Consider the following 26,992-nt stretch of genomic DNA (forward strand, 5'->3'; position numbering starts at 1 on the left):
ATAGGAAATTAGCAGAGAGCCGTACGAATTAAGGAGAATACTTTTATAGGCCGTATGAAGTTGTAAACCTTCGCTTGCCAACAAACCAGCAATCATGGCGTCAGCGTGCACAGCAAACATGAACACATTACACTCGATGACCGCGGGCACTCGCTGTCAAAATGCTGGAGGGTGGAAACGCGGCCGCAGCAGCGAGTGAAGTGAACTTGATGTTGCTGTCTATCGCTTCAACGGAAACTGAGCGCTGAGAACAGACAGCACGCACAAAGATACGGTAAGCCGACGCGTAAGCCGACGCACTTAAGGCGGTGGTCCCACTCCGGCGGCACGAGCCCCCCGCTTTCAGTACTTTTGGAGTAACCGTGGCGGATCTTTTACTTAGGATATAAAGTTGTGGTATATACCATAACAAGCTTAATTCTTGTAGATTCCAACTATATATAATATAAGAAAATTGATTAATGTGATTTAGAAATAAATGCTGAAGAACAAGCATGAGATACATGGTTTTTGCGAACTGTGTCTCAGTTGTGACCATATTTAGAAGAAACTACCGCACTTACTGCATTGCGGCTTGCTCTGTAGCTTTAGGACATATTTATCTAGTTCCTAGACGTAGCAAATTAATTTTTAATTTTTACTTTTTGGTTAATTTGCTTTTGAAAATTGCCAAATATTGTAATCTTCTGTTGTAAACAGCCCGGCAACTACATGCTCAAGGAAGCTAAATTTTGGATAAAGTAGAGTTCAAGGAATTTCCATTTAGGACACAAAATTTCATTCATGTAACTTTATTAGTTTTAAAGCGCAGCTTCCCAGCTTTATTACCTTCCCGCAAAACTGGGCAAAAATAAAACCAGAATTCTAAATATTGCTTATTTTCTGCCGCATTATTAGGAAAACTAATAAAGTTACACAAATGAAATTTTGTGTCCTAAATGGAAATTCCTTGAGCTCTACTTTATCCAAAATTCAGCTTTCTTGAGCATGTAGTTACCAGGCTGTTTCCAACAGAAGATTGCAATATTTGGCAATTTTCAAAAGCAAATTAACCAAAAAGTAAAAATTAAAAATTAATTTGCTACGTCTAGGAACTAGATAAATATGTCCTAAAGCTACAGAGCAAGCTGCAATGCAGTAAGTGCGGTACGCAGATAGCTCTCAAGATACGGCCACGCGACCGCACGCAGCCGCCACATAGGCAGTTGCAGCCGAAGTAAAACGTCGTGATTGAGCCGCGAACGCTGGCTCCCCCTCGCAAGCTTTCACATACAGCGCACGGCACGTGGCGACGGTATATATATATATACACTTGAAGTAACCAGACGAGATTCATAGCCTACTGTGATCATATGACCCAGTCGAACATTTACTTAGCGAATACCCTTACGGGATGAATCATTATTGCTTTGTACGTTCCCAAAATGTTGACGTGCCTGAGCACCCTTATAATCTGTGAGGTGTATCTTTCGCACAAATCAAGCTTGTAACAATCATGAATATACTGAAAAAAAATTCCAGGGTTTTACATGCCAAAACTAAGATATGATCAGGCGGCACGCCGTAGTGGTTGCACCTCGGAAAGATTTTACCACCTGTACTTCGATAACGTGCATTCATTACACGATACACGGGCGTTTTGCATTTTACCTCCATCGAAATGCAGCTTCGGCGGCCGTGATTCAATCCCGCGCCCTAGGGCTTAGCAGCGCAACACTGAAGCCATTACGCGAGCGACCACGGCAGGTGTGAAATTAATGAAAGAGTGCACTAGGGCGGTTTTGCTAACAAGTACAGATATTTTCAAAGTTTTCAGCAAAGGTAAGCGTGCAAGTAGGGTGTTCCGACATCTAATCTACTTTTGTAAGTGTCAGTTTCCTTAGTGTGCAGCTAAATGTGTAGTATTTGCAGAGCCAACTATATGTAACGTTTTAAGAAAATTAAATCTGCTGAAAGAACGCTTTATCTATCTCTCGGAGATTATACCTCCGTCAAACAGTCCAAATTTTCACCATCCAAAGTATATTTTACATGTGTATTTTAGTCAGAGCAGCTAGGAAATGCCACCATTGCTTGATCGATAGAGAAACAGCAGCCGTCCGGGAGAGGACACTCAGATTTCTGCTCTGTTTATGTAACAGCCACGTTGCCAAATTTAAATATAGGATTTTGACGTCAATGGTCTTCCAGTTTTGTTAACATAGGGGGTCGCTCGTTGAAACAGTATTTAAAGAAAACATCTTATAACGTTAACGCTTATATCCTTGCAACCGTGCAACCCACGTACATTACTTTAGTATCGTTATGCAGAGGAAAGAAGCCACTACTAGATCACGCCTTTGGGATGTGCTAAGATCACGCCACGGTCACAGCCCGTATTGCGTATTAGAACAAACAATTTGCCTCTCGCTAGGCATTCGTAAAGGCTTACATTGCGAGTATGTTTAACGATGCAAGCGGGAGTTGTCGCGTTCGGGAACGTTCGCTTGCTATTGACGTGTATACATGTTTATCTTTCACCGGTGGCCGCTTTCCACCGGCTAACAAATGTTAAACGTTATCACTCGGCGCAGGACGCGCCTGTATCGGAAGTTTCTAGAAGTTATCGATGCTTCTTTTGGTTGTCTGTTTTCACCGACGCTTATGTTATCTGATTGTGTGACCGACGCGAATTGTCTGGAACTTTCTGGAAGACACGCGGGCATCAGGGATTAATCTGGAACCTTCGATGACTCAGGTATAAAAGCCGATGCGTCTTGCCGCTGATCAGATTTCGACGACCGCCGACTGTGTTCGCCGCTTTCGTTGTGCTTCGAGTGTAGCTTGCTTTTGTGGGCACAGGTTCGCCCAACAAACAACCAGTTTCGTCATACACAGTTTTACTACTGTTTACTTCAGCGTCACTACTACGTGACACTGTAATATGGTATAAGCCAAGAAAAGTCAAAGCCCCTTTCTTAAAGAAAGATGACTGAACCTGAAGCTTTCAAAACCCATGCAAACTGAATCAAAGTCAAAGTTAAAAGCCAACGACCACAAAACGAACCCAAGAAATGCTGCGCGACCCGATGCGATACATATGTGATTTGATTGGTTGTTTTGGATTGTATTTTTGGAACGTTGAAGTTGAATGAAGACGCATTTGGTTACCTTGCATAACCTTTATTTTAGATCATGTAGCCGTTGATTACACGCACGCACGCACACTTTCACGGACGACATGCCACTGCAGATACACGGGATCTTACCAGCACGATTGCGCTCTCGCTTACGTTCGCGTACGACAGTCTCTTCTTCTGCCGTGCGCTGCACCCGCATCCCACCCATGGTGACAGCCGGGAATCCATTTCATCAATCGCGTAATGCAATGCAGATATATACAGTTCATCTGGGTTGCGTGGCGTTGCAGTCCCCATTGTTCTTATCGGTACAACTGTTAATGTAAACTGCAGTGTTTTACGATTGTGAGCGCAGATGCGCAGATTGTTCTATTGCGTGCGCAGATAGTTCCGTTGTGTAAGTTGGCTTTCCTGCAGTGCGTTTTTGGCACTCATGGTCGAATCAGTGAGACATAGAAAGCTTCGCTTTAGAACTTAAATGGGTCGGTATCTGTAATTATAAGGATTAAAATGCATTGCATAAATTTCTCGCTTACTCGGCTATGGTGCCCCCACGTTCCATACGTAAGGTCTGAAAATGGCCGGAAGAAATTCGGGCAGCAAGACAGACGCATGCGATTCGCGCCCAACAAATTTCACCTCGGCTGGCCCACTGCGAATAGGGAACGAGCACGATTGCAGAATTAGACCGTAAGATACCACCTAGCTGTATGATCGTTTGCGTGTACGCTATTTAATGAGTGGATAAATTACAGGCCACTTACTATTGTTATGTAGAGGAAAGGAGCCATTACTCTATCGCGCATGTGTCCCTTGCGCAGATGGCACCATCGTCGCGCAAGGCATGACAGAATGGGAGCTTAATTTAACTTCTTGGTCGACGTTAAAAGAGCAGCAACTCGGCAGTACATTTGTCGATTCCAGCAGAAGTGTTCAGAGTCGAGAGAGAGAGAGAGAGAGAGAGAAAGAAAGACAAGGAGGTTAGCCAGTGTGAATACCGGCTTGCTACCCTGTACTGGGGAAAGGGGCAAAGGGAATAAAAGATGATAGAAGAAAAAAAACAACAACATTGAAGTAAGAAAATTTGCGCAATAACGCGACCCTACGCGCTACAACGTTCAAAGCCGGTCGCACAATTCACAAGCCTTTAAAAACTTCAGCAGAGCCCTTAAGGCCTTGAGTGCCGAAGTCCGTCTACACCAGTGTCCTAAAACTTTTTCTTCTGTGAGGGGGCGATTGTCCAGTTTTTCGAGCGCAGTCGCGAGCACTTTTCTTGCCACATTGTAGCGGGGACAGTCACAGAGTAGGTGCTTGATTGTCTCCTCGCGGCCACAGTTGTCGCAAGCAGGGCTGTCAGCCATTCCAATGCGGAAGGAATAGGCGTTCGTGAATGCGACGCCGAGCCACAGGCGGTACAGAAGTGTTGCTTCCGCTCGTGGTAACCCTGGTGGAAGACGGAGTTGCAGACATGGATCCAATCTGTGGAGGCGTGCGTTGCTGAAGTCACTGGTGTTCCACAGAGTCTGCGTAAGCTCGCGTGCGAGGGAACGAAGTTTTGTGGCTGCGTCTGTTCTCGACAGTGGTATGGATACAATAGGGACACCATCGTGGGCCGATCGGGCAGCGTCATCCGCACTGTGATTCCCCGAAATTCCGCAGTGACCTGGTATCCACTGGTAGATGATGTTGTGCCCCTTGTCGGTTGCGTGATGGTAAGTAGTCAGATGTCTGCTACTAATTGTGCGTTAGATCCGTGGTTGAAAGGGGACAGCAGGCACTGGAGAGCTGCCTTCGAGTCACAAAAGATGGACCATGACTGTGACGATTTGGGGCCAATAAATTCCAGAGCAGCACGGATAGCTGCGAGTTCTGCAGCCGTTGATGATGTAATGTGAGACGTCTTGAATTGGATGGTGACAGATTTTACGGGAATTACCACTGCTCCAGCTGAACTTTTGGAGGAGACAGAACCGTCCGTGTAAACATGGGTGCGTTCTCTGTGCTTTTCATGCATGAATGAAAGCACGGTTTGTTTGAGGGCGAATGACGACATGTCCGTTTTCTTTCTGATACCGGGAATTACAAGAAGGGCTTGGATTGGATGCAGGCACCACAGTGGTAGAGATGGTCCCGCTGCAGGCGTGAAGTTCGACGGTAATGTTCCATGGCTGGCGGCAATAATCCTGCTAAACGCTGAACGGGGTCGAGCGGCAGGAAGGGAGGCGAGATGATGCGATGGAAGTCGGGCGAAGTGCCGGATGTGCATCCTTAAAGCATCGACTTGAATGTACGTAGTGATGGGGTGATCATGCGCGATGGCTATTGTTGCTGCCGTGGATGCACACCTGGGAAGGCCAAGACATATTCTCAGAGCTTGAGCTTGCACAGACTGGAGGACCCGGAGGTTGGTCTTAGCCGGTCCCACTCAGTACAGGTAAGCTATAGCGTAGGAGACCCAGGAAGAGTGCATTATAGAGTTGGAGCATCGCCCTCACAGATGCACCCCATGACTTTCCCGCGAGAAATCTGAGAACATGGGTTACCATGGTCAGCTTCTTTTTTAGGTAGGAGATATGAGGACTCCAGGAGAGGTCTCGATCGATTGTCACTCCTAGAAAACGGTGCGTCTTCTCGTAGATGATTGGCTGTCCATTAATTTTGACAACATACGGTCTCATTGCTTTGCGCGTGAAAGCGACCATGGAGCACTTCTCCGATGACACCTCCAGACCTCGTGCTCGGAGATAACCTGATGTAACTGTGGCCGCTTTTTGGAGTCTGGCGCGCACCTGGGGACGCGTAACTCCTGATGACCAAATGCATATATCGTCCGCATAGATCGACACGTGGACGGATTGCGGAAGGGAATGAACTAGGTCGATGAGCGCTAGATTAAATAGAGTGGGGCTCAAGACTCCACCTTGCGGTACGCCACGGTAGGTGTTGTGCTGCGATGTCATACCATCCTCTGTTTGCACAAAGAATGACCTGTCCTTCAAATAGCTGATAATCCATCGAAAAACAAGGCCACCCAGGCCAACATCGCCCATAGCGTCCAGGATGGCTCGATGAGTTATGTTGTCATAAGCGCCTTTAACGTCCAGGAACATCGCCGCTGACAGTCTCTTTAGGGTTTTTTCGTGCTGAACCGACGAGACAAAATCTATGACGTTGTCTATAGAAGAACGTCCGCGTCGGAAGCCTGCCATAGCGTCACTGGTATATCTCGTATCGCTCTAAGTACCACTCCAGACGTGTAAGCACCATCCTCTCCATCACCTTTCCTAGACAACTGGCCAGAGCAATGGGACGATACGACGCCACGTCTAGAGGTGATTTGCCTGGTTTGAGCAGAGGCACAAGGCGGCTGGACTTCCATACAGCAGGAACCACTCCTTCACGCCACGAATTATTGTACACGTCCAGAAGAGCTTGCCGAGCTGTTTGACCGAGGTTGGCACGAGCTGCGTACGTCACCCCGTCAGGTCCAGGCGATGAGGAACGTCTGCATGCTGCCAATGCCGCTTGCAACTCCTCGGTCGAAAACAGATTGTCAATACGAGAATCCCTCGAGATGGGAACGTCATAGGAATCATGCGCGGTGAACGAGGACGGTTGGCCGGCAACCTTCAAACAGAAGTCCTCCGCTACGTCGATCTCTCGGCGACCTTGGTAGAGAGCCAGGCATTTGAAGGGGTGGCGCTGTTGCGGCGATGTTCGAAGACCGCGCACCGTCCTCCATATATATGACAGGGGTTTATGGGGGTCAAGAGAATCACAGAAACTCTTCCACCTTAGAGACTGCAGTAAGTTGATCCGATGCTGGATCTTGTTCTGTATGCGTCTCGACTCCCTTAAGTCGTAGATGGACTTGGTGCGCCGGTAGCGTCGTTCAGCGCGACGGCGAATTGCTCGGAGGCGTTCCAATTCCGCTTCGAATTCACAAAATTTTGGTGTATGCCTAAAAACGCTTGTGGCCTTTTGAGCAGCGTCATTAATTAGCTCCTCGATGTTTCCAGGCACACAGTTCTGAGAATTTTCACACGTCTGCTCCATGAGGAGCGTGTATTTCGGCCAGTAGATGCGTTGAACTGTGGTACAGCGTGACTTGCCGATGCCTTCGACCTTAACATATGTTGGAACATGGTCACTACCATGCGTTTCGTTGTCCGGGAACCATTTCACACTGCTACTGAGGGATCTTGAAACAAAAGTTAAGTCCAGGCAGCTGCTGTAAGTCAATCCCCGCAGAAAAGTGGGACTTCCATCATTTAGGCAGCAGAGTGCATGGTTCGACGCGAAGGCTAGTACATGTCGTCCTCGGCAATCCATCTTTAAACTTCCCCATAGCGGATGATGCGCATTGAAATCGCCGGTAATAATCCATGGTCCAGGTGTCGATTTTAAAATTGCACTTAGTCTTGCGTTGTTAAATCGGCTCGAAGGTGAAATGTAGGCACCTGTATACGAGTGTGAGTGTGACGTTCTTGCATTTTACGGTCAAGCATACGTACTGATTGTCGTCATTAGGTGCCACTGGGTGTAACACATAAGTGAAATTACATCTGATGTAAACGATGACTTTGCTGCGGTCGCTACAGGTGCCAGACATGAAAGCTTCATATCCTGATAAACGGATCGCGCTATCAATGTTTGGCTCACAAATAACGATGATTGGAAATTTGTTCTTAAAAACAAAGGCACGAAAGTCCGAAATGCGGGACTTAAGACCACGGGCATTCCACTGCAAGATAAACGCTTCCTTGACTTGTTTAAGGAACGAGTGCAGAGCAGCAGCCATGGTGCTTCTCAAGACTGGCCAGTACCGGATTCAGCGCATCCAGTATCTGAAGCGCACCTCGAGCCGCCGGAGTGTGTATGGACGTCAGGAGAACACGGAACATGTTCATAAGGGCCCTTATCATGGTGACAACTTGTTTGTCGTCTTCGTGGCTGCTGTCCGAAGGTGAAGTATGATTCGGAGAGCGTGCGTCATGTAGCTTCTCCGCTGGTTGGTCTAGCCTCGGCAACGGAGGCCACTCCTCGCGTGAGGCAATGACATTCGAGACTTTCTGCGTAGGATCCTCGCTGCTAGTATTGCTAGTTGTCTGTGGAAGTGTGTGGACTGTGGGCGGACGCGGTGCATCCTTAGCAATAGCAGTGGGTTTCCTCGGAAGATCTCCAGCGATGTGAACGCCGGCGTCGCACCTTAGCGGCAGTCTCCCTGTGCGACGAACCATCCCTGACCATTTGCCTCAAGACTTTCATCTCCTTTTTCAGAGTCGAGAGAGCTCACTATGGCATAGCAGGTACAATGCATCATACTCAAACTAGTGTTCATTTGGAGTTATAACGTACCATAAGTGTGCAATTAGCAGCAGAAATTTCACGCTTGCTTCGCTATGCCTCCCTGTGTAAAACACGTACAGTTGAGAAATGGCTCAAGAGACTCGTACAGCGACACAGACCGATACCCACAGACCGATGATCACGGTGCAACATGCTCGTCTTCCTGGGAAGCGCAGACACAAGATGTTGAGGCAATCGCAGGAGCCGCAAGCATCTACTAGTGCGGTGGCGGAAAAAGAATGTCGCAAAGCAATTATAGCGCTACTAGTTGGAGAAGGGGAAGGGGAGGGAGGTCGTTTTTGTAAATAAGTGCTCAGACACCTAGGGCGCGAGCACGACTGCACAGTTAGACGATGACACCCCCCCCCCCCCCGAACTGTTATGAGTGAAGCATGTAAGCTTTCTAATCCGTGAAAAAATGTAACGTGTGTTTCGTTACGTCATTTGTGTGCACTAGTGCACATACACCTTCTTCAACACGCACAACACACGCGACTACGTTAGCCTACGCGTATTTTTCTGCAATATGAAAAGTGTTTTGCATATTTCAGCGCGACATGTCCAACGATCTCTACGTTCAAATTTATTACGTGGAAAGAGCAGCTAAATCGGAGTAGTGTAGTGCGCTTGAATAATGAACATATCTTTTTTTCAGACAGATGAAATTATGGCTACCTGAAAACGAAACTTGCTTGCAAATATTTTCGAAGTTGTGGATTGACATCTGGATTTACGACTACGACTAAAACTCTGAAATGCTTACCGCATGCGCACTGGCATTTCTGGTCTTTCACCAAGCAGCAGCTTTTGCTTGACACCGCCGGGCAGGGAGTCAAACGACATGAAGAAGGAAGAATACCACCTGGGTTATGAACGGTAAAGAAATTACAATTCCTTGTATATTTATATGAATGCATTCACTCATATAAATCTTCTGCTTCGAGGAATAGTGAATTTTGTGTAAGGCTGTATGACTTCACAAATAAGAGGTGCTTGTCTCTTGTTAGACAGAACTGCAAGCACAGAACAATTAGTGATGTCTGCGTCGTCGGATTGCTAAGTGGCTTAAATATGAGACCCTATGACTTCCTTAAATTGTTTGCTGGGACTATTAATCAACCAACGAGCACACCTGTCAGTCTAAAGCATATTAATAAAGAAGGGAAAATAGCAGCGGCACTTGCCCTGCATACCTCCTGCTCCTCCTGGTTTCCCAGAACCAGTACTAGGCACAAGTGCTGGTAGTGGATGGCCTGGTACTGCGGATAACAGTGATTATATAAGGTCGCAGGTCGCAATGGTCGCAGGTGCACGTTCAAACTAAAGAAACCATTGCAAAGAAATAATAAACAACAGTACTAGAACTATCTATAAATTTCGATAAACGTATCATCTAGAGTTCTAAAGAAAGTTAAGCTCAGGCTGATTGTGTGCTTTGGATAATCACTATTTGTTTTCTTTTTCTTTATGTAACAACTAACATGCCCCGACACTTTGCAGATAGTACTCAATGAGAGAAGCACAAGCCGTTCACATTAAAACTTCTACATGCAACTGGCTTAAGAAAGTGTCTCGTTGGACCTAAATACCAACAATCAGGTTATCATGTTGGCGTTTTTAACATATCGTGGTCGAACCTGGTTGCAAGCCAATACGTTGGCTGAGTGGCAATAGTGTTTACAATAGGTTCCGGCATTTATTTACGCCTTCTTCACGCATTTCCTCCCATGTCGATTGATTTCTGGGAAATATAGTTTCTGTTATGGCCATCGATAAGTAATACCACGACCATGACGTCGCACTATTCCGCTGGACTACACCTCCAATGTTGCGCGATCGCCACTGCATAAGATGCTAACCACGCGACAATTTGGTAACCTGAGGTCGACGCAGTTCCCACCGAAGTGTGTGCTCGAAGTTGGCCCCTTGCATCAATTAGTGGCATGTCCCTGACGGTCAGCTAGCAGCGACCCGGGAAGCCTGGCGTTCACAGTGGTTACAGCGTCGACAGAATCCCCTTGGTCGTTGTCCACTTGATGGGAGAGCTTCTTTGCTCGCGCGTCACGTTCTAAGTCGGGCCCCGTCGCCGTCTGGGCGGGCACTGATGAAAGGGCTGCCTCGTGGGAAGAACTCAAGGAAGGCCCATCTCCGCTTTGAGACGTAATAGTACGGAGCACTTGATGTTTAAGTAGCCTAAATTCCGAGGGTAAGCAAACATTATATCCTATTCGAAAATAAAGGTAAGCATAAGAATAAATAAAACGTAGGTGACTGACTTCTTGTTCAAACTTGCGAATTGCAAGCTCTTGTTTGGCGGCTGCCACAATGGCAGGATATTATACGAGCTGCCAGACGCCTACCGACAACTGGCCTGCACCATAGGCTTTTTTTTTGCCTTCGCTGGTCTCCCTTTCGTGTTGAGTGACTCCTTTCGAAAGCGCCAGGAACGACGTAATGTGACGATAAAGAAAGATATTGCGAGGCTAAAGAGCATTTTATATTTAATTCTGCTTATAGATTGGCTTACTGCCCGCAAGCACCGTCATGAGTCCATATGGCGCTACTACTCCGCTCAAACGGTGCGCTGTTATTGCCTCTTTCTCTGCTAGTAGAACTGCGTTGACTAACTTCGGAGACAGACGACCTTTTTACGCTTGGAATTTGGCTGACTGCATCCTTACTGGTTGCTGTCGCAATCGAAAAACGTGCCGTAATTATATACCACTTGAAGCAGTGACATCTGTAAAGTCGCTCTTTCTGCACACATAACATTTTGATCATGAGATTCACACAACTACTGAAGACTGTGAAGCTAGAGTCTACAGCAACCACAAGCAGGGCAGTTCAGCCACAATGGCAATGATTAATGGTACATGGATTGGCCTAAACTTCGTCCTTCGGGCTTAAAATGGCTTCGTGACTTTTCAAATTGATTTCTTTTAGGAAAGTACTGCTTATAATTGAATAAATAAACGCTATTAAAATTATCCGATGGCACGATTCGAACGCAGGACCTCTAGCCCAGAAGCTCGATGTTGAAACTCCCACGCCACGGGTGCATGTACTAGTGGAACCACGCCAAATAGCAGCGAGTATGCGTGCCTGCAGACTCTTAATACCCTGTGGACTTAAAAAAAAGTATAAATTTCGTTCAAGTTTAGGCCCAGGCTGACTGCATCCTTACTGGTTGCTGTCGCAATCGAAAAACGTGAAGTAATTATATACCACTTGAAGCAGTGACATCGGTAAAATCGCTCTTTCTGCACACATAACATTTTGATCATGAGATTCACACAACTACTGGAGGGAACTGTGAAGCTAGAGTCTACAGCAACCACAAGCAGGGCAGTTCAGCCACAATGGCAATGATAATGGTACATGGATTGGCCTAAACTTCGTCCTTCGGGCTTAAAATGGCTTCGTGACTTTTCAAATTGATTTCTTTTAGGAAAGTACTGCTTATAATTGAATAAATAAACGCTATTAAAATTATCCGATGGCACGATTCGAACGCAGCACCTCTAGCTCAGAAGCTCGATGTTGAAACCCTCACGCCACGGGTGCATGTACAAGTGGAACCACGCCAAATAGCAGCGAGTATGCGTGCCTGCAGACTCTTAATACCCTGTGAACTTAAAAAAAAGTATAAATTTCGTTCAAGTTTAGGCCCAGGTGAAACTCAATAAACAAAGCCACAGGAGCGTCTGAATCCACAAGCACGAAGATCGGACAAATCCATGTACTTCCCATCAATTTCATGTTGGCTGAACAATCGCAGTGCCAAAGTTACCTCTAGTGATTATTGTAGGAAACTCTATGATTTTGAAAGCTGAAGGCGTTCTCGACATGCTCGTTTCATGACTTGACCACCATGCGGCGCACATATTTGACACCAAAGGCTAGGGGAGGAATAAAGAGAGGAGATTTCGTTTGAAATCCATAAAGAAGCGAGAGTGTGTGACTTTTATCTCTGGGACATTAGATGCCAGGCCAAATGCAATGCAAGATAATAGAGTCGGCACTCTTGTTTATCTTACTCCGCATAGCACACTAAGGCTACGAACGACCTAGTGGCACGCCGTCTTGCTGCCTACTGCTTTTCGGTAGTTTTCTGGCAGAGCATCAAGGTTTTTTTCTGCCGACAAGCGAATTGGTCCGAGCGCTATTTTTGTCACTGCCACCCACCTTGCATAATGCCTTGCCCGCCCGTTGTCATAGTAACCTGGAAGTGGATGGTCGGATAACGAGCATGCCTCACTGTCCACCTCGCCCGCCGCTCCGTCGGCCGGGATGACATCGAGGAAGCCAATAGATGAGCCGATACTGACAACTGTACGAGTGAGGCGAAAGCGTGCCCTATCTACAGCGTGCGCCAGCGGCTCAAGACAGCTAGAAATTTCAATGACTGTCACGTAGCTGCCGCGGCGACACAATGAAGATGGTTTCGGCCAGCACGCCGCTGCTTGTCGCTTGACGGCAACGACGCCGGGCACGTATATGCGGAAGCTTGCCGCTATTTTAGGGGCGAAGCTCCTTAAGGCGGCACCCGTTCGTCCCTCGTCGTAGTAGTAGTGTGTAACCAGTCTGAGAAAAATGAGAAAAAAAATTCCGAAGTTGTGTCCGTAGCGCGGAATCGAACCAGGGACCCCTCGCTTCCGAGCGCGCGGCGTTAGCCCACTACGCCACGAAGCAAACATAGACACAAGCACCACGATGGCAATAAATACCCAACATTAACGAAAGGCCGCGTTTCTAGCGCGTTTCTAACGTGTTTGTGCTAGCGCGTTACGGCCCGTGTAAGAAGCTGGTGTAAGACGCTGTGGCCTCTCCGCCTTACCTTCAACGCGTTTCGAACGCGCTGCCCAAGGCGGTGGCAAGTCAAGTTCAAGTCGAGGAGCGTTTATGAATACGGGGGGTATACTCTCTCAGCAGTCATGTGATGGCGTCGGCAAACGCGGTGCACGTTCCGGCATGTGTATATGGCTGCGTAAGGCGCTGTGGCCGCTCCCCCTTACTAGAGAGTACTGCACGTCTCTAACGCGTTTGTGCTAGCGTCCCCTTAAGCGGGAGATCCGATGATTCCCTCCGGAGCTTCGCCCACTCATCATCATTCACCCCGTGGATATGCTGTGATTTTTTTTGAGATAGCAAATATATGGACACTCCAGGCGCATTTCCGCCGTCATCGTCACCGTAATGTTCCGGTAAAGGCCAAGTGCGACGACTTCATGGCAAGCGCAGTATGCTTGAGTGCGAGGGAAAGCAGTGAATACGTGCAAAGGTGAGCCGAGGATGGTGACTCGATCTCGCCCGCGCAGGGGAGGAAGGCGGGGAGGTCACGCAACGTATTCCATCGTGCGCAAGGCACTGGGGTTAGTGGCGTAAACTTCAGCTCCGGCTGGGTTTGGCGCTGTTGAGCGTGGCCGAGCGGGCCCTGTCTTTAAAGCGATCTGCAAAAGGGACAGAGTCTAGGCAGGCCGAGGGCTGATAGCTTCGTGTGCTATGTGTCCTCGTCGCTTAGTTCACGTAGAAGCGAGAGGCGGCACGAAGGTCAATTCGTGCGCTGCTGCTGCCGCTCTTCCTCATGCCAGCGTTCTTACAGCGAGTCTACGCGCTAATCGAGTGAGATGCGTCCATGTTTACCTGTGCGCGCGTGACACTATGCTTGTTAATTTAAGCAGTAAACGAACGTTTACAAGTTTATACGGCAGATATAAGTAATATGCTTACTCCGTATAGCTGTCTAATATTTCGCTATCGCAATCGATGCTTCGTCTTTCGGGCGAAACTGAGACCTTTTCTGTTCCCGTCAAAAACGAGCCACATTTTTCGTGACGGCGCACTCCTAGCAATCTGAACGTATTGCAGTTATTGCAGTGTTCAAATTCTTAAATTAGGATATTGAAGTGGCTCTGTGTGATGGTGAGAGAGACCTAAAAATTGAATTTGGCCTGCCCCGCAATGTGAAGATTATATATTTTGCTACCGTAAATGAATTGGGCGAATTTTGCAATCCTCCCTATACTGTAAAGAAAGTTCGGGATGGTGTTTATTGGTGCTGCATTTACCGACGTTTGAGTATGCATCTACGACTCTCATTTGTCGATGATTGTGAAACAGACCATTAAAGAGTCCACCGTAGCGGCATTGCATAGATGCCTCGAGAACCCTTACTGACGACAATGTGCTGTAACACTGGTCGCTTGTAAACGATACACTGTTCCCGATTACTAATATAAGATGACACCACTGATATTTTAGGCATGTTTCATGTAGGTCATGTCCTTAATGTAGCTTATGCAACTGCAACACTTTGACTCACTGCACTTGCAAAGCGTTCTTCCCGCTTGAACAGTGCAAGCCGGTGTGGCTCTGGCGCCACAAGTCGAGGCCCACTCGGACTTGCATTGGGTATTAGCCGCCACTGTAACATGAAATATGGATTGTCGTGAATTGTCTTCATTCCAACACATCCAATTTTATCATGGAAAGCACATCTGTGGAAGTACTATTAATTGTAGCTTTATAATTGTAAGAGCACAATGTTCGTAAATGAAGAAGCGCGATCAGATATCCCTTAACTCAGCGACGATACCTACCCATAGGTACATGGTCATTCGATTGACAATAGCCATAAGAACAGTGATGAATAATTACAGTTCCTCATAGATGCCAATGACAACTTTTAGCGTTCAATTATCAAATGCGCAGAACTTTAACGCCGTTGTGGCATAAGCAAGGAGCTCCAAAATTGTTTAGCGCACTAAATGGCCTAAGAATCAAGCATGCCTTTTTTTCTGTTATTCTAATCGCTTTCTGAATAGGTCTTAAAACTTGTAACAATTCAGACCATGAGGTTTTACATTATAGTTTTCTGTTTTAACGCGTAGTCACTAAGGCTTAGCCACGCAGAAGAAATTGTTCTATTTAAAGAGCTACAATGTGTCAGGTACAGCGATTTATCATGTTGCAGTGATACTTCCTTACTTTCGGAGACTGCGCTATTTGTCCAAGTACGGTCAGTAAATTTTGCAACACATGTTGATAGCACTTACCGCAGCGGCAATAGCATTGGCCTTTACTCATCAAGCAGCAGTTCAGTGGCAGTGCATGATTGTAGCATTTTGTCAATTCGCAAGACGACCGGCCTGAGAGAGACAAATTTAGAAATACCGATCATTGAGGAATAATTAGAAACATGCAGAAAGCGTTCAGGTGATCTATAATGAGTCGCATAGCGGTCGCATTTTCTAAGAAAGTCCTAGTTATTTGCGCGTTACATCTATTACATTCATTAAAACAGCAGTAGGCGTGTACAATAATAAAATTCCTTCCTTCAAGAAGTTAGTACTCGGTTTCACAGAAGCATCAAACAAGAGCACTCGGTATAAACCTGTCGCTGTACGGGCTGCAACACGCAACCCGTGGCTGGAGCTCTCTCCCGGTCGAACGGCTGGCGCTAACGATCGGTACTCTTGAGAAAAAAGTGTCGAAGGTATCGCCATTGCAGCAATGTATATGCCCTTCTGCTTTCCATTGTCTGCTTTGTTCGCAGAGCGATAGTGCATTGGCTAGCGTGGCACGTGAAATGTTTACAAAAAGTGGAAAAAGAAATTACCAACTTTCGAAGTAGCGTTGCGCGATAACGAAACAAGTGGTGCCAAGGGCGAATGACGTCAGCGCATCTCGGCGCACCAGGGTATTATTGTTCCATTGAGAAAGCAGATGATGAAAAACAGAGGAATATGTACCGTGCGGAAATATAAAACAACATCTTTTGCTGTTTTTTTAAAGAGCCCCGTGCTTTAGCTCCACCAGCTGCGCACATATTATTTCTTCGCACGCAGCGGAGCGCTCTGGATCTCGGAGGCTACCGGCAGATTTCGCGGTAGCCTGCCACATCGTTAGATGGCGCCGTGTGTTCGGAGAAAGCGCGAGAAACGTAGCCAGCATTCCTACGCGACTCATACATGACGCGTTTCGTTGGTGGCAACATGGTGTCTCGACATTGCTTCACTGCTAAATCCAATAACGTGGTCTATCATCGTAAGATGGATTATGCCCTATTTTTTTATAGAATGCGCCCCTGGAAATCTTACCAGGTGCTGAGGTCGGATTCGTGGTTGTGGTACCAAACGCTAGCGATACCCGTGAGATAGAAGTTCGCGTAGCTGAGCTTCGCAGCATCGTCCCATTTATTGTGGGTACTCACCCGCTCGTATAACAAGAGCCAATCTCTTACGTCGTATTCGTCGGAACCGCTGAAGATGGGAGGATCGCATTGAGGCATTGAGCCAGGACAAATCAATGTTGGCGATGCCGGAGGTGTGGTTTAGCTGGCGTCTTCAGGCATGATGGCCAGCAGTGTCCGATTACGTATACTTCCAGGGTTGGGGAAGTAGTACCCAGCACAGCTCCACCAAATATGTAATGCGGTTTATTGACAACTCAGAAACGCGACCGTCTCAATCGAGCGTCAGACACCGAGAGCGCGAGCACATCTTCGTCGGCGGGCCGATGATGATAGTGCGTCTGTACGGCGAGCCAGTCTTCTTCGCTACAGTATCAATATACGCTGTAGCGGCCCCAGTAGCGGACGCTCGCACTGATTGCCGTATAAAATGATAATTGACAGTGATAGCTAGAAAAGAGAGCGCCACTATACTGGGCCAGAAAGTCGCCATGCTGCTCCGTGGGCCAAACACCGTTGGACATCGTCACCGCTTCCAATAAGAAGTAGATGGCCGGTAACCTCCGGTCACCTAAATTGGTTACCTGCCGAATCATCTTGAAACTGCAGCGCTCACACAAGAAACGAGGGCAGTAAGGCAAAGGTAACAGACAGGCGCTGACTCGCAACTCAGCTCATTTTTGTAGGGAAAGTACACACACACACACACACACACACATATATATATATATATTTACCCAGTCTGACTAAAGTGAGCATGTGCAAGCGCATGCGGAATAGACAAAAAAAAGAACTGAGTTACGAGTCAGCCCCTGTCTGTTACCTTTGCCTTATTGTCCTCGTTTCTTGTGTGCGCGCGGCACTTTCAAGATGAATAGCTACGAACTCGCCCAACTTTCAGTACTTTTACCTGCCGAATGCTTACCCAGTTTCATCTTGAAGATGTCAGCGGCTAATTTCTAGCGCGGGAGCCTGCCCTGACCTAGAACCGAGTTGCCATCCAGCCATTCAAGTGCTCGGTTTTATTGCCCCCCCCCCCCCTCCTCTCACTGCCATTCTTTGCTGCTTGCCGGTATGCCATCTGCGAGCCTAACGCATTACGATGACCAGAAACGGAGCAACCTGACCTGCTGTGGAAGGTTCCGCACGGCTGCGTCGGAAATGCAGTGCACTTCCGACGGTGACTTCGGACTCCTGCTGCTTTCTTCGAAGCATCCACTCCTGCACCATCGGAGCATGTGCCATTCGACATCCGCGCACATCAACTGGCTGTCTGCATCGCGATCGTGCCCCCATCGCCTCAAATACCTTCAGTGAGTGTAGGAGTTGGTAAGCCCCATAACTCCGCGCCTGAGCTCCAGAACACCGGGTTCTAGCATGACGTCATCGTTGCACGACGTCGTGCTAGCTCCCCGAGACTGCGAGGAGCAGCGTGGGCGATTCACCACCATCTGACGTTTCGGAGACCCGCTCCACGGATCACTGGGAGCCATTTCGCAAACACAAGTAAACTGACAGCTTCTCCTGCGCCACCGAGTGCACCCTATGCGGTTACCAGCTTGCGTCCTCGCGAACCCACGAACCGAACATGTGTCAATGACAGCGATGGAGATGCCTCAACGCGCGTGTCACCCTGACCTAGCAGTGCACGCGTAACCCCAGCGCTGAAAGCACAGCACCTGGCGCCTAACTCAAGCCCCAATAGTCAGCTACTTTTGAAACCGGTTCCAGGCAGAAGGCACACCGATCACGAGGAGGAACGCATTGTGAAATGACCGCTTCGCATGTCGTCAGATCGAGTGGACGCGCCTCCTACGTCTACATGCTATCCACTAGTCAAAACTGACTGCAGTGGTCCATGAACGAACACTCCACGCTCTTCTCGAACAACCTGGAAAGTCCTTTTCTTTTCGTTGTACACAATAGTCGTGCATAATTTCTCCAGCTTCCTCCTAGTATTTTGCGCTCTTCATCTCTAGGATTTAAGTCTAAGAAGAAATGCTCGTACTTTCTATTTTCATCTTTAACCTCACCTGGACTTCCGGGATTCTTGGGTGGAAGTTCCGGCTTGTGTTGTGCACGATTTACTAGGTGACATGGAAGTCAAAGCAATGGCCGGAAAAGGAAGAACAAGAAAACGGGAGCGAAATACTGTTGTCAAAATAATGCCTGCTAACTCTCGCATGTGAGGCGCCGCAATAGACGAATACTTTCATTGTGATGTGTTCAACTTTGTAGCAGCAGGCATGGTACATTATTAGTACGTTCTCTGCATGAATCAACCATTCTTACTCGAACTTTTCAAATAAATATGGAAATCAATTCCATGCGAAGTAGCTTTAATTCACTATAACTATACTTTCATGAGAGCGAGTGGCAGAATTCCAAAGTAAAACATGTTTAGTTTATGAACAACGCTTAAAGCCACTGGTGGGTAACATTTAACAAGATAAATGATAAAACCAGCGCTGTTCCATACATACCCTTCACGAAATGTAGCAGTTATAATGGAGACGCTCATTTTGCTAGACCAGAAATAATTTGCAAAACCTCATTCCAATAGACTATAATTCCATTGGAAGGCAATATTCAAAACGTCCTGGCATTGTGTTTCTTTGCAGCAGTCTTATTCAATAAACTTTATGGCTCATCACCCATTCGGGACTCCGCAGAATGGACTAGCAATGACGAGATATTTGTTTTTGACCTTGTTTTTTTTTTCAGTTTCAAGAGGGGGCGATGCTTTTCTATATAGACGTATAAAACAGATCGCAAAAAAACTTATAATATACGCCTGAGCAGTCACGACAAAACACTCAATAAATTTCATTCCGCTCCCTGCTGCCTTGTGGCGCAACCGCAGGATTTGTTTCTAGCAGGCATCTTCGAAGGCCTGCTCTCAAAGAGCTATCGCCTTACGATGTGCAAATTGCCTAGACCGCCAATCACGGTCAAAACATTTTCCCTTACATTATCGCCGCCTCATCTACAAGGAAGGCTATTGGTGTCACGTGAAGTTTTTCTTAATGGGAGTTATTCTTTTGTTCGAGGGCCTCAACCTTGCTACACCTTAGCCAATGAACGTGTCTTGAAATGCACTGATGGCGACAAGCTGTCAAGCTTCACTCAAAAGTGCTCCCGGCAATAAACGTACGTTCTCACCTGTGCTCCCCAGTACCATTCAGATGCATATTTTTATGCAAAAAAGGAGAAAACCACCGAGACATACATCGCGAAATTACGAGCAGCGTTCTGGCTCTTTTCTGGGGGATCCCTGCAATTGCGTGTTCATATTTAGCGTCTCTGGTAGGGAAGTCATAGCGATCTTCTAATTTGTGCATTTAGACAGACATCAAGGCTGATCTACTGTAAAACGACTGCTCGTCGAGAAATTACGCATAGCACTTCGTCGGTGCACTCTGAGGCTCCCTAGGTAATGACAAAGTGGCAGTGATAGGAGAGGAAGTGCCTCGTTTCTTGCACTTACGATTGTTGCTTGAATGTAATACCACCGTCACATTTACCCGAATGCGGCAGCGACCGGCTCGTGTGACCGTCAGCGCCACGAAGCCGCAGAGGCTAAAATCAAGACGAGAGTTCCGCTGGGCATGCAATACCTGTCGACAGCATATGTAGCCTGTTGTCACTTCACTGACCCAGTGATGGGTGACGTGTGCGAATCTCCATTTCGCAATGACATTTGCCGGTGGACGCGTGGTCTCTCGCTGAGGTAGTATGAACACGCTGCGTCAGTGCTAGGCCACTGTGTGAGTAACTACTGCCGGATGACAGGAAAAAAGGCGAATGATTAGGGATGAATGCGACTGCGCGGCTTCGTGCTTGAACAGGGAAACGGTGTAGTTACGCTGGTGCCTTCAGTTATAATCACGGAGACAATGGCTGTCAGATTGCCACAAGCGGGGAGGCTTGCTATTCTAGTAATGACACGTACACAAGCGTTGCAATGCGAAATAATGGCACCCGCCAGCACTCTCTGGATTAGCGGAGCGACAACTGGTTACACAGGCTCTCGACAAGTATCGCGTGCCCAGCCGAACTCTCGATTCAATACCAGCCCATGCCACTTCATGGCGCTGACGATCACGCGGGTCGCTCGCTCCCATGTTCGGTTTAAATGTGACGGTGACTGTACGTGTACATCACAAGGTTAAGTGGTTCATTGTAGCGCATTGTTGAGTTCATCTTGGCACCTCCATTGCAATTGTGTCTATGTATCTTTGCTTTTCTTAAAATCAAGAATTTCCCACTTCCTTGCCTCGCGTACGACGTCCTTTGATAAACGTGGAGCAGGTGCGTCATTGAGTAATAAGTACCTTACGTAGAACTGACAGAATTGTTTTGAGTTTTTCTCTTGTAGGGTAAAGCGGTATCACTTACCACAGTGGCAGACAGTTTTACCTAATTCCTTGGTGCAAGCTGGTATGCCCTCATTTCTGCAGAGTTTCGTTGATTCGAATGTGCAGTGGCTTGCAGATTTAACTGAAACAAATAAGAAATACTACTGTTTCTGTTTACCACAGCAATAAACTTCGCTGTGCCATGGTGTAAGCGCAATTTCACTTGGCTAAGCCACGTGAACACAAAATAATATAGGGTAGGCACGTAATGGAGGAATTAAAGGCACTTCGCTGTTGAAAGGCACAAGAATACAGTCGCAAAAAGAAAAACGTAAACACAATGCTGTAATTCTCAACTGCCTGTTGTTCGGTCGTCTTTGCAAGTACGCGCAAGAATATATCTTTTTATTTATTTTAGTTATTATACTTAAGCGCCCTGATTGAGGCTACCTATTTCGTCATTATTTTCAAGAATTTTAATTTCAATGACGAGAAATGACATGCTTATACCCCTTTATAATTAGCAGGCAATCAAATTTGTTAATGTCATTTTGCTGTAAGATTATGTAAAGCAGTGGTTCACGGCTGAACATGTGCTGCGATGACTATGAACAATGAACGCGGTTCTCCCGGAAATGCGTGACAAAAGAACTAAAAACAAGCATAATCGGCCAAGTGGTATTAACAGCACGAAAATCTTGAACTCCACAGTGCTCGCTTTATATCCAAGACAGTTTTTCCTAGATTCATCAGTGTTAAGATGAGTACTTCCTGTAAAATGTAACCGAATCAATGCGTGAGTTCGCGTTAACACTTTCTGGTCCAACAATGCGTGCAGGAATTACTATCTGCAAATAAGTATCCGATCTCGACAAGAACAAACAACAAAACTTTTAGGTGAGAATTGCGAGTGTAAGCAATGCTGCTTGCATAATTTGTCGATTTTCGGCGAATTATACAAATGGCTGTGCCTGAGTTTTCAAAACACTACGGCGTGTCACAACACGCCGAGGCTAAGGCTGAGTTCCAATTCTTTCCGTCATCGTAGACAGTCTACTCTGACGTCTATGAAGGCAGCCAAGACAGCTGCGAGGACAAGTAATGGAACGCGTTTCGAGCCGTCTGGGAGACGCTTATGCGACGTGACGCCACGTCGCGGCGACAAAAAGAAAGTTGAGAAAAGCACAGATTAGTGCTGTATTTTAAGTATTTTCGCCTGCGAACCTATTGAAAACATGATATGACTCACATTAAGGGTATAGAAAAGCGTGTCTACGTTTTTGTGTGCGCAGACAACCTTCCCGTAGAGTTTCTAATCAGCCCGCTTAGTCGCCATCTTGTTTAGACAGGAAAGTAGCCTGCATCGTTCTTGACTTCGATGCTAGCTGTCTTCGCGATGCTGTCTACTTTGACATCTTCGTGAGAATTGGAACGAGACTTAAGATGGCTGCCGTCCACTTAGCTGTCTATTTAGCCGTCTAAGGCGACTGAACAGACCCTAAGCCTTCGTGCTCTAATGAAAAAAACGAGAAATTAAATGAAATAATGTAAAAAAGAGGGTAATGTAATGCAGGGTACACGGGTGTTTTTGCATTTAGCCCCAATCGCGATGCGGCCGCCGCGGTTGGGATTCGATCCCGCTACCTATAATTTAGAGATCACTGGCTATTTCATTGCTCCTCTCTTGAGTGGCACAGAAGTGTTTCGTTATTATGTAGCCATGTTTAAGATGATGGTGAATTGAGAAGCCCGAATAACCGCATGGACACTTACTACACATTTACTGTTTGGCGGTTCGTGAGAAAAGCGCTTCATTGCCAAACCTGCCGTTTTTTTTCAATATTTATGTCTGACTTCTCTCATTCACATGTACGTGTTATTATTCTTACAGATCATCTGGCCAGAAAGTGTAAATTAGGTTTTCTATCTTTTACATGTTACCCCTCTTTTTCCATAGACTCTTGTGCGCTTTGCGTTGCTCTTCTTAATTTTTATCGCAGCTCGGCGGACTGCGAAAATTCCAGTGCTCAGCTTAAAGAGATGCCGTTACAGAATACTGTCAGGCGGGTTTAGCATGGCACCCTTGACTTCACATAGCTAAGCTACAGCATCTCTCTCCGAGGACCAAATACATGTTACCATCTGCCCACCACTTCAATCTCTTGTAAAATTATCAGCAATTTTGTTGATTCGCGGCTAGTTGTATTACCAGGCATGACTTAGTTCGAACGATAACAACATGACAATGCGAGGTTAGTAAATATGTGGTGGCTAGCGTTCAATAGATTTCTGTTTACGCTGAGCAACATTATGTAGAGAAATATGATGAACGGAAATACAAGAGAATGACAAAAATGTCAAATTCATATGGATGCCGGTACATACTGGCACAGACTGGGCGAACAGAGGTGATAGTGCAGGAGGGTGGTATTGACTACACGGTGTGCACCCTAGTTTGTCGCCAAGCCCGCTGATCCAAAATCCTTACAAAAAGATGTGCACAGAAGGGTCTCGTAGCATAGCACTGTTACATTACTTTCGCACGAAAAAAAAATGAAAGGAGACAGCAAAAATGAAATGCAAGCTATATGAGTGCACATCTTGAACGACAAGGTCAGGTTTACACACCCACGAGGTGTTTTGTGAACAAAGTTATGATCATACCTGCGCACACGCATTACATAGTTCCAATTGTTCTAAAGCATTGAAGCTACGATTGCGAAATGTGGTACCCGATGCGCATAGTAAAATACACAGGTGAGTGCCTTCTCCCGATTACGTCTCCCACCCGTGTGGAGACGGTGAACTTGCATGAACGTCGGTTGGTGTTCACTGCAGGTGGTGGGTCGATCTCGGTCGCCTCCAAAGATAGCGATTCTCTTTTAATTAACGCAATATATTTACAACAATATCCACACGCACTATATACTACAAGGCAAGGAGGTGTGCACTCAGCATGTACTCTGCATGCCTGTATTGCTCCTTTCGGCGACACACGACTGGTGCCTGCTTGGCCTTCCTCTCGAATCTATACTCCAAGAAAATGCAGCGCGTACGCGCCACCTGCATTTCTCCTTCTCAATCAGTCATTTTGACCTCCTACTCCATAAACGAGTTTAAGGGTGGTAACCAAAGGGCAAGCAGAACACAAGTTCCAAAGAAACCCTTTGTACAAGTGCTTCATGGTCGCCCAAATTAGACACACAATAAGCATCCGCTGGATTAATGCATGTCCTGTAGAGTTCAGTAGTAAGAGGCCATTTGCTGTCACTCTCCGTTTTTAGGAGCGCCTAGGTCGTGCACGTGTGCGGTGAGCTTCACGCACTTACTGTCAGGAATAACTCAAAGCAGATTTATAACGCGCCATTTGGAGCTGCGCGGCTTTCCTCCACTTACATCCACCCCTTACTACGCAGTCAAATTACAAATGTAGAAGCGGTAATACAGCCTAACCCTGAAGCACAGAAAGCCATTGAGATATACGGTGTCTAAATGGTCTCTTTAGCTTTGTGTAGGATATATCGACCGGCTTCTGCTTGAGCGCTTGAATGGAGAATGAACATAGGAAGAAATACAAGCCTGCACATAGGCCGAAAGAACCAACACCGACATCAAGATTTTCTTCATTCAACAATGTCCTTATTCAGAACTGTTTCCACCCTATCCCCTACAGCGGCCGAGAGCCGTCCCCTTTCTAGAAGTAATCGCTCCGAATAACTGACTACGACTTTTTCCGACAGAGTTGGTCTTGTTAACACGTCAAAATTTTGTTTACAAGGGTAGATCTTGCAAGAGATGTGACGAAATCGACCACTATCCTTGTCGACGTTATTGTGATGCTCCATGGGCAGATTTTTCCACATATACCTACTTTCCCCACGTACACCACAATGCAAATAAAACATACGGCGGCAACGACCAAGCTTGTTAGCAATGCAGAGCTCATCATTTCTAGTGTGCATTTCTCAGGTAACTAAACTTTGTTACGCTTAAAATACTGACCACAGTGGCAGACGCATTTATTCTGCCGTATGAAGCAGCAGCCATTTGGTTGTGCTGGGTGTTGGCACTTCGGAGGAGGACACGACGGCAGTCTGCCTAGGAAAGAAGTATTTAAGGGAATCGTAATTCTGACAATAAATAAATGCACAAAAATTGTTGAGTCCATCGCAAGTATCTTTTTATCGCTTCTGTGTATGTTTGGAAAACAAAAGTTATTGCTGTGATTGGAACATCAGATACAAACTGATTATGGCGGAGGAATTGTAAACATAGAACATTTTTTTTTCAGAAATTCTTGCAGTGCCAATTCGAAATCGAAGAACAAGATGTGCGTCGGCCTGGAGCAGACGTTAGGACAAGTTGACATCTGATTGTGTTAAAACGGCTGCGTTTCTTTGCAGGCTTTCGAATGCACCACCGGCTCTAAGGGCGATAAATATAGGTAGGTAGGCGATAGTATATATAGTAAGAGCTATGAAAAAGAAATCTTGAAAACAAACAAATGGGTAACTAGTTATGGCATTTATATAAACATGTAGATCAACCGTCATAACGAGAGTTATGATTTCTTGAAGCGTGTCGCTCAATTTCCACCTAATTTTGCTGTCATTTTGCTGTAAATGGCAATTGCTCTTCTCCGACAGCAATTGCATATTTCGCTACCGCGCTCATGGGGAACCGACTATCACGGCCCAATCTCGCGCGTGCAGCGAGCGAAGCGAGGAGGCAACGTGGCCGGGAGGGGGGGGGGGGGCGTTATGCTCCGGGACCAACTGCATACTTGACGCGGCTGCACGCGGTCGCGCGCGCCTTATTTTAAAAGCAACCTGCAGGCGGCTCATACCTTTGCGCATGTGGTGTTCTCGTCGCCCAGTTAGCATACAGGCGGTAGACAGCACGAGGGTCACTTCGCTCGCTGCGGCTGCCGCGTTTCCTCACGCCACAGTTTTGACAGCGATTGTCCGCGGTCGTCGAGTGTGATGTGTTCACGCTTGCGTACGCGCGCTGAAACCATGCCTGTTAATTTAGTTAGTAAGCGAATATTTTCAAGTTTACACGGCCGATAAAATTACTACGTTGACTTCGTGTAGCTGTCTACTAATCTGTTATACAAATCGATGGTTCGCCTTTAGGGCGATACTGCGGCTTTTTTAGCAGTACTCAACTCTTGGAGTCTTGCACTAAATCCAAACTCGGCTGACGATTATTTTACGAGTCTCGTTTCATTTCGCGGCCATGCGGCTAATTGAAACGAGCCTCATATTATTTATGTTCTGAAATTGTGTGAAATACGTTGTGTTCATGAGTTACCTCAATGGGACGTACGAGGCACTGCCTCGCTTTCTCGAACTGAAACAAGCTTAACCTCATTTGTGTTCACAAATTTTCTTCAAAATTAGGTATTTCTCTTTCAAACAATATTTTATGTTCATGCGTTAGCTCAGGGTCACGTTCTATTCACTGTCTCGCTTTTGTGAATCGTTTTCTGCTAAGTGTAAGAGGTCCTCAATACTGCACTATAATTTACGATAACAAAACGGCGGAGCGAGATGTGAAAATCTGTCTCGCACCGGTGGTATATGTAAAAAAAAATACAGAAGAACACTTCACTAGTAAGTCTATTGATATCAATAAAACTCCTAAGAAAAGCTATTGAAATACAATTCCGTTTTGTTTGAGGATTTTCATACATTTCAATTCCCCAGATATCTGGCATCAAGTTCAGGCAACAGTAAGCTATTTTCACATTGAGAGGAGAGAGCTAGATTTACCACAAAGACAGTCACCTTATTCGATGCAGCCAAATCCGGGTGACAAGATGAAACCAGTCTCATTTATGACAGCCGAGAACAGGAGCGAAGCTGCCATCAGCTGCTCTCACTTTCGAGTGTGTCGTGTTATACGTAACCATCTATAAGTTACAGGAGCGTAGCTTCATCTTCTTTTATAGTCTCCCACCTCTTATTGCGGAA

At 46.5% G+C, this 26,992-nt stretch overlaps 2 protein-coding genes across 6 annotated transcripts in view; both read right to left on the reverse strand.

Annotated features, from left to right (window-relative positions):
* Window positions 1-26,992, reverse strand: part of LOC119458016 (uncharacterized) — a 210,529-nt gene that overhangs the window by 67,553 nt on the left and 115,984 nt on the right. The window lies entirely within an intron of this gene.
* Window positions 1-26,992, reverse strand: part of LOC119459514 (kielin/chordin-like protein) — a 44,867-nt gene that overhangs the window by 15,563 nt on the left and 2,312 nt on the right. Inside the window, exons 3-9 of one of the 2 annotated variants that reach the window (XM_049670630.1) lie at window positions 25,020-25,115; window positions 21,058-21,159; window positions 18,693-18,746; window positions 15,524-15,616; window positions 14,791-14,892; window positions 9,662-9,727; window positions 9,232-9,330 (exon numbers count right to left, since the gene is read on the reverse strand). In XM_049670630.1, the coding sequence (XP_049526587.1) occupies window positions 9,232-9,330; window positions 9,662-9,727; window positions 14,791-14,892; window positions 15,524-15,616; window positions 18,693-18,746; window positions 21,058-21,159; window positions 25,020-25,115 (612 nt within the window). The remainder of the gene's footprint in view (window positions 1-9,231; window positions 9,331-9,661; window positions 9,728-14,790; window positions 14,893-15,523; window positions 15,617-18,692; window positions 18,747-21,057; window positions 21,160-25,019; window positions 25,116-26,992) is intronic. The other variant, XM_049670629.1, reaches the window with a different exon arrangement.

This window comes from Dermacentor silvarum, chromosome 7 (genome assembly GCF_013339745.2).
Source record: "Dermacentor silvarum isolate Dsil-2018 chromosome 7, BIME_Dsil_1.4, whole genome shotgun sequence".
In the NCBI taxonomy this organism is placed as follows: domain Eukaryota; kingdom Metazoa; phylum Arthropoda; class Arachnida; order Ixodida; family Ixodidae; genus Dermacentor; species Dermacentor silvarum.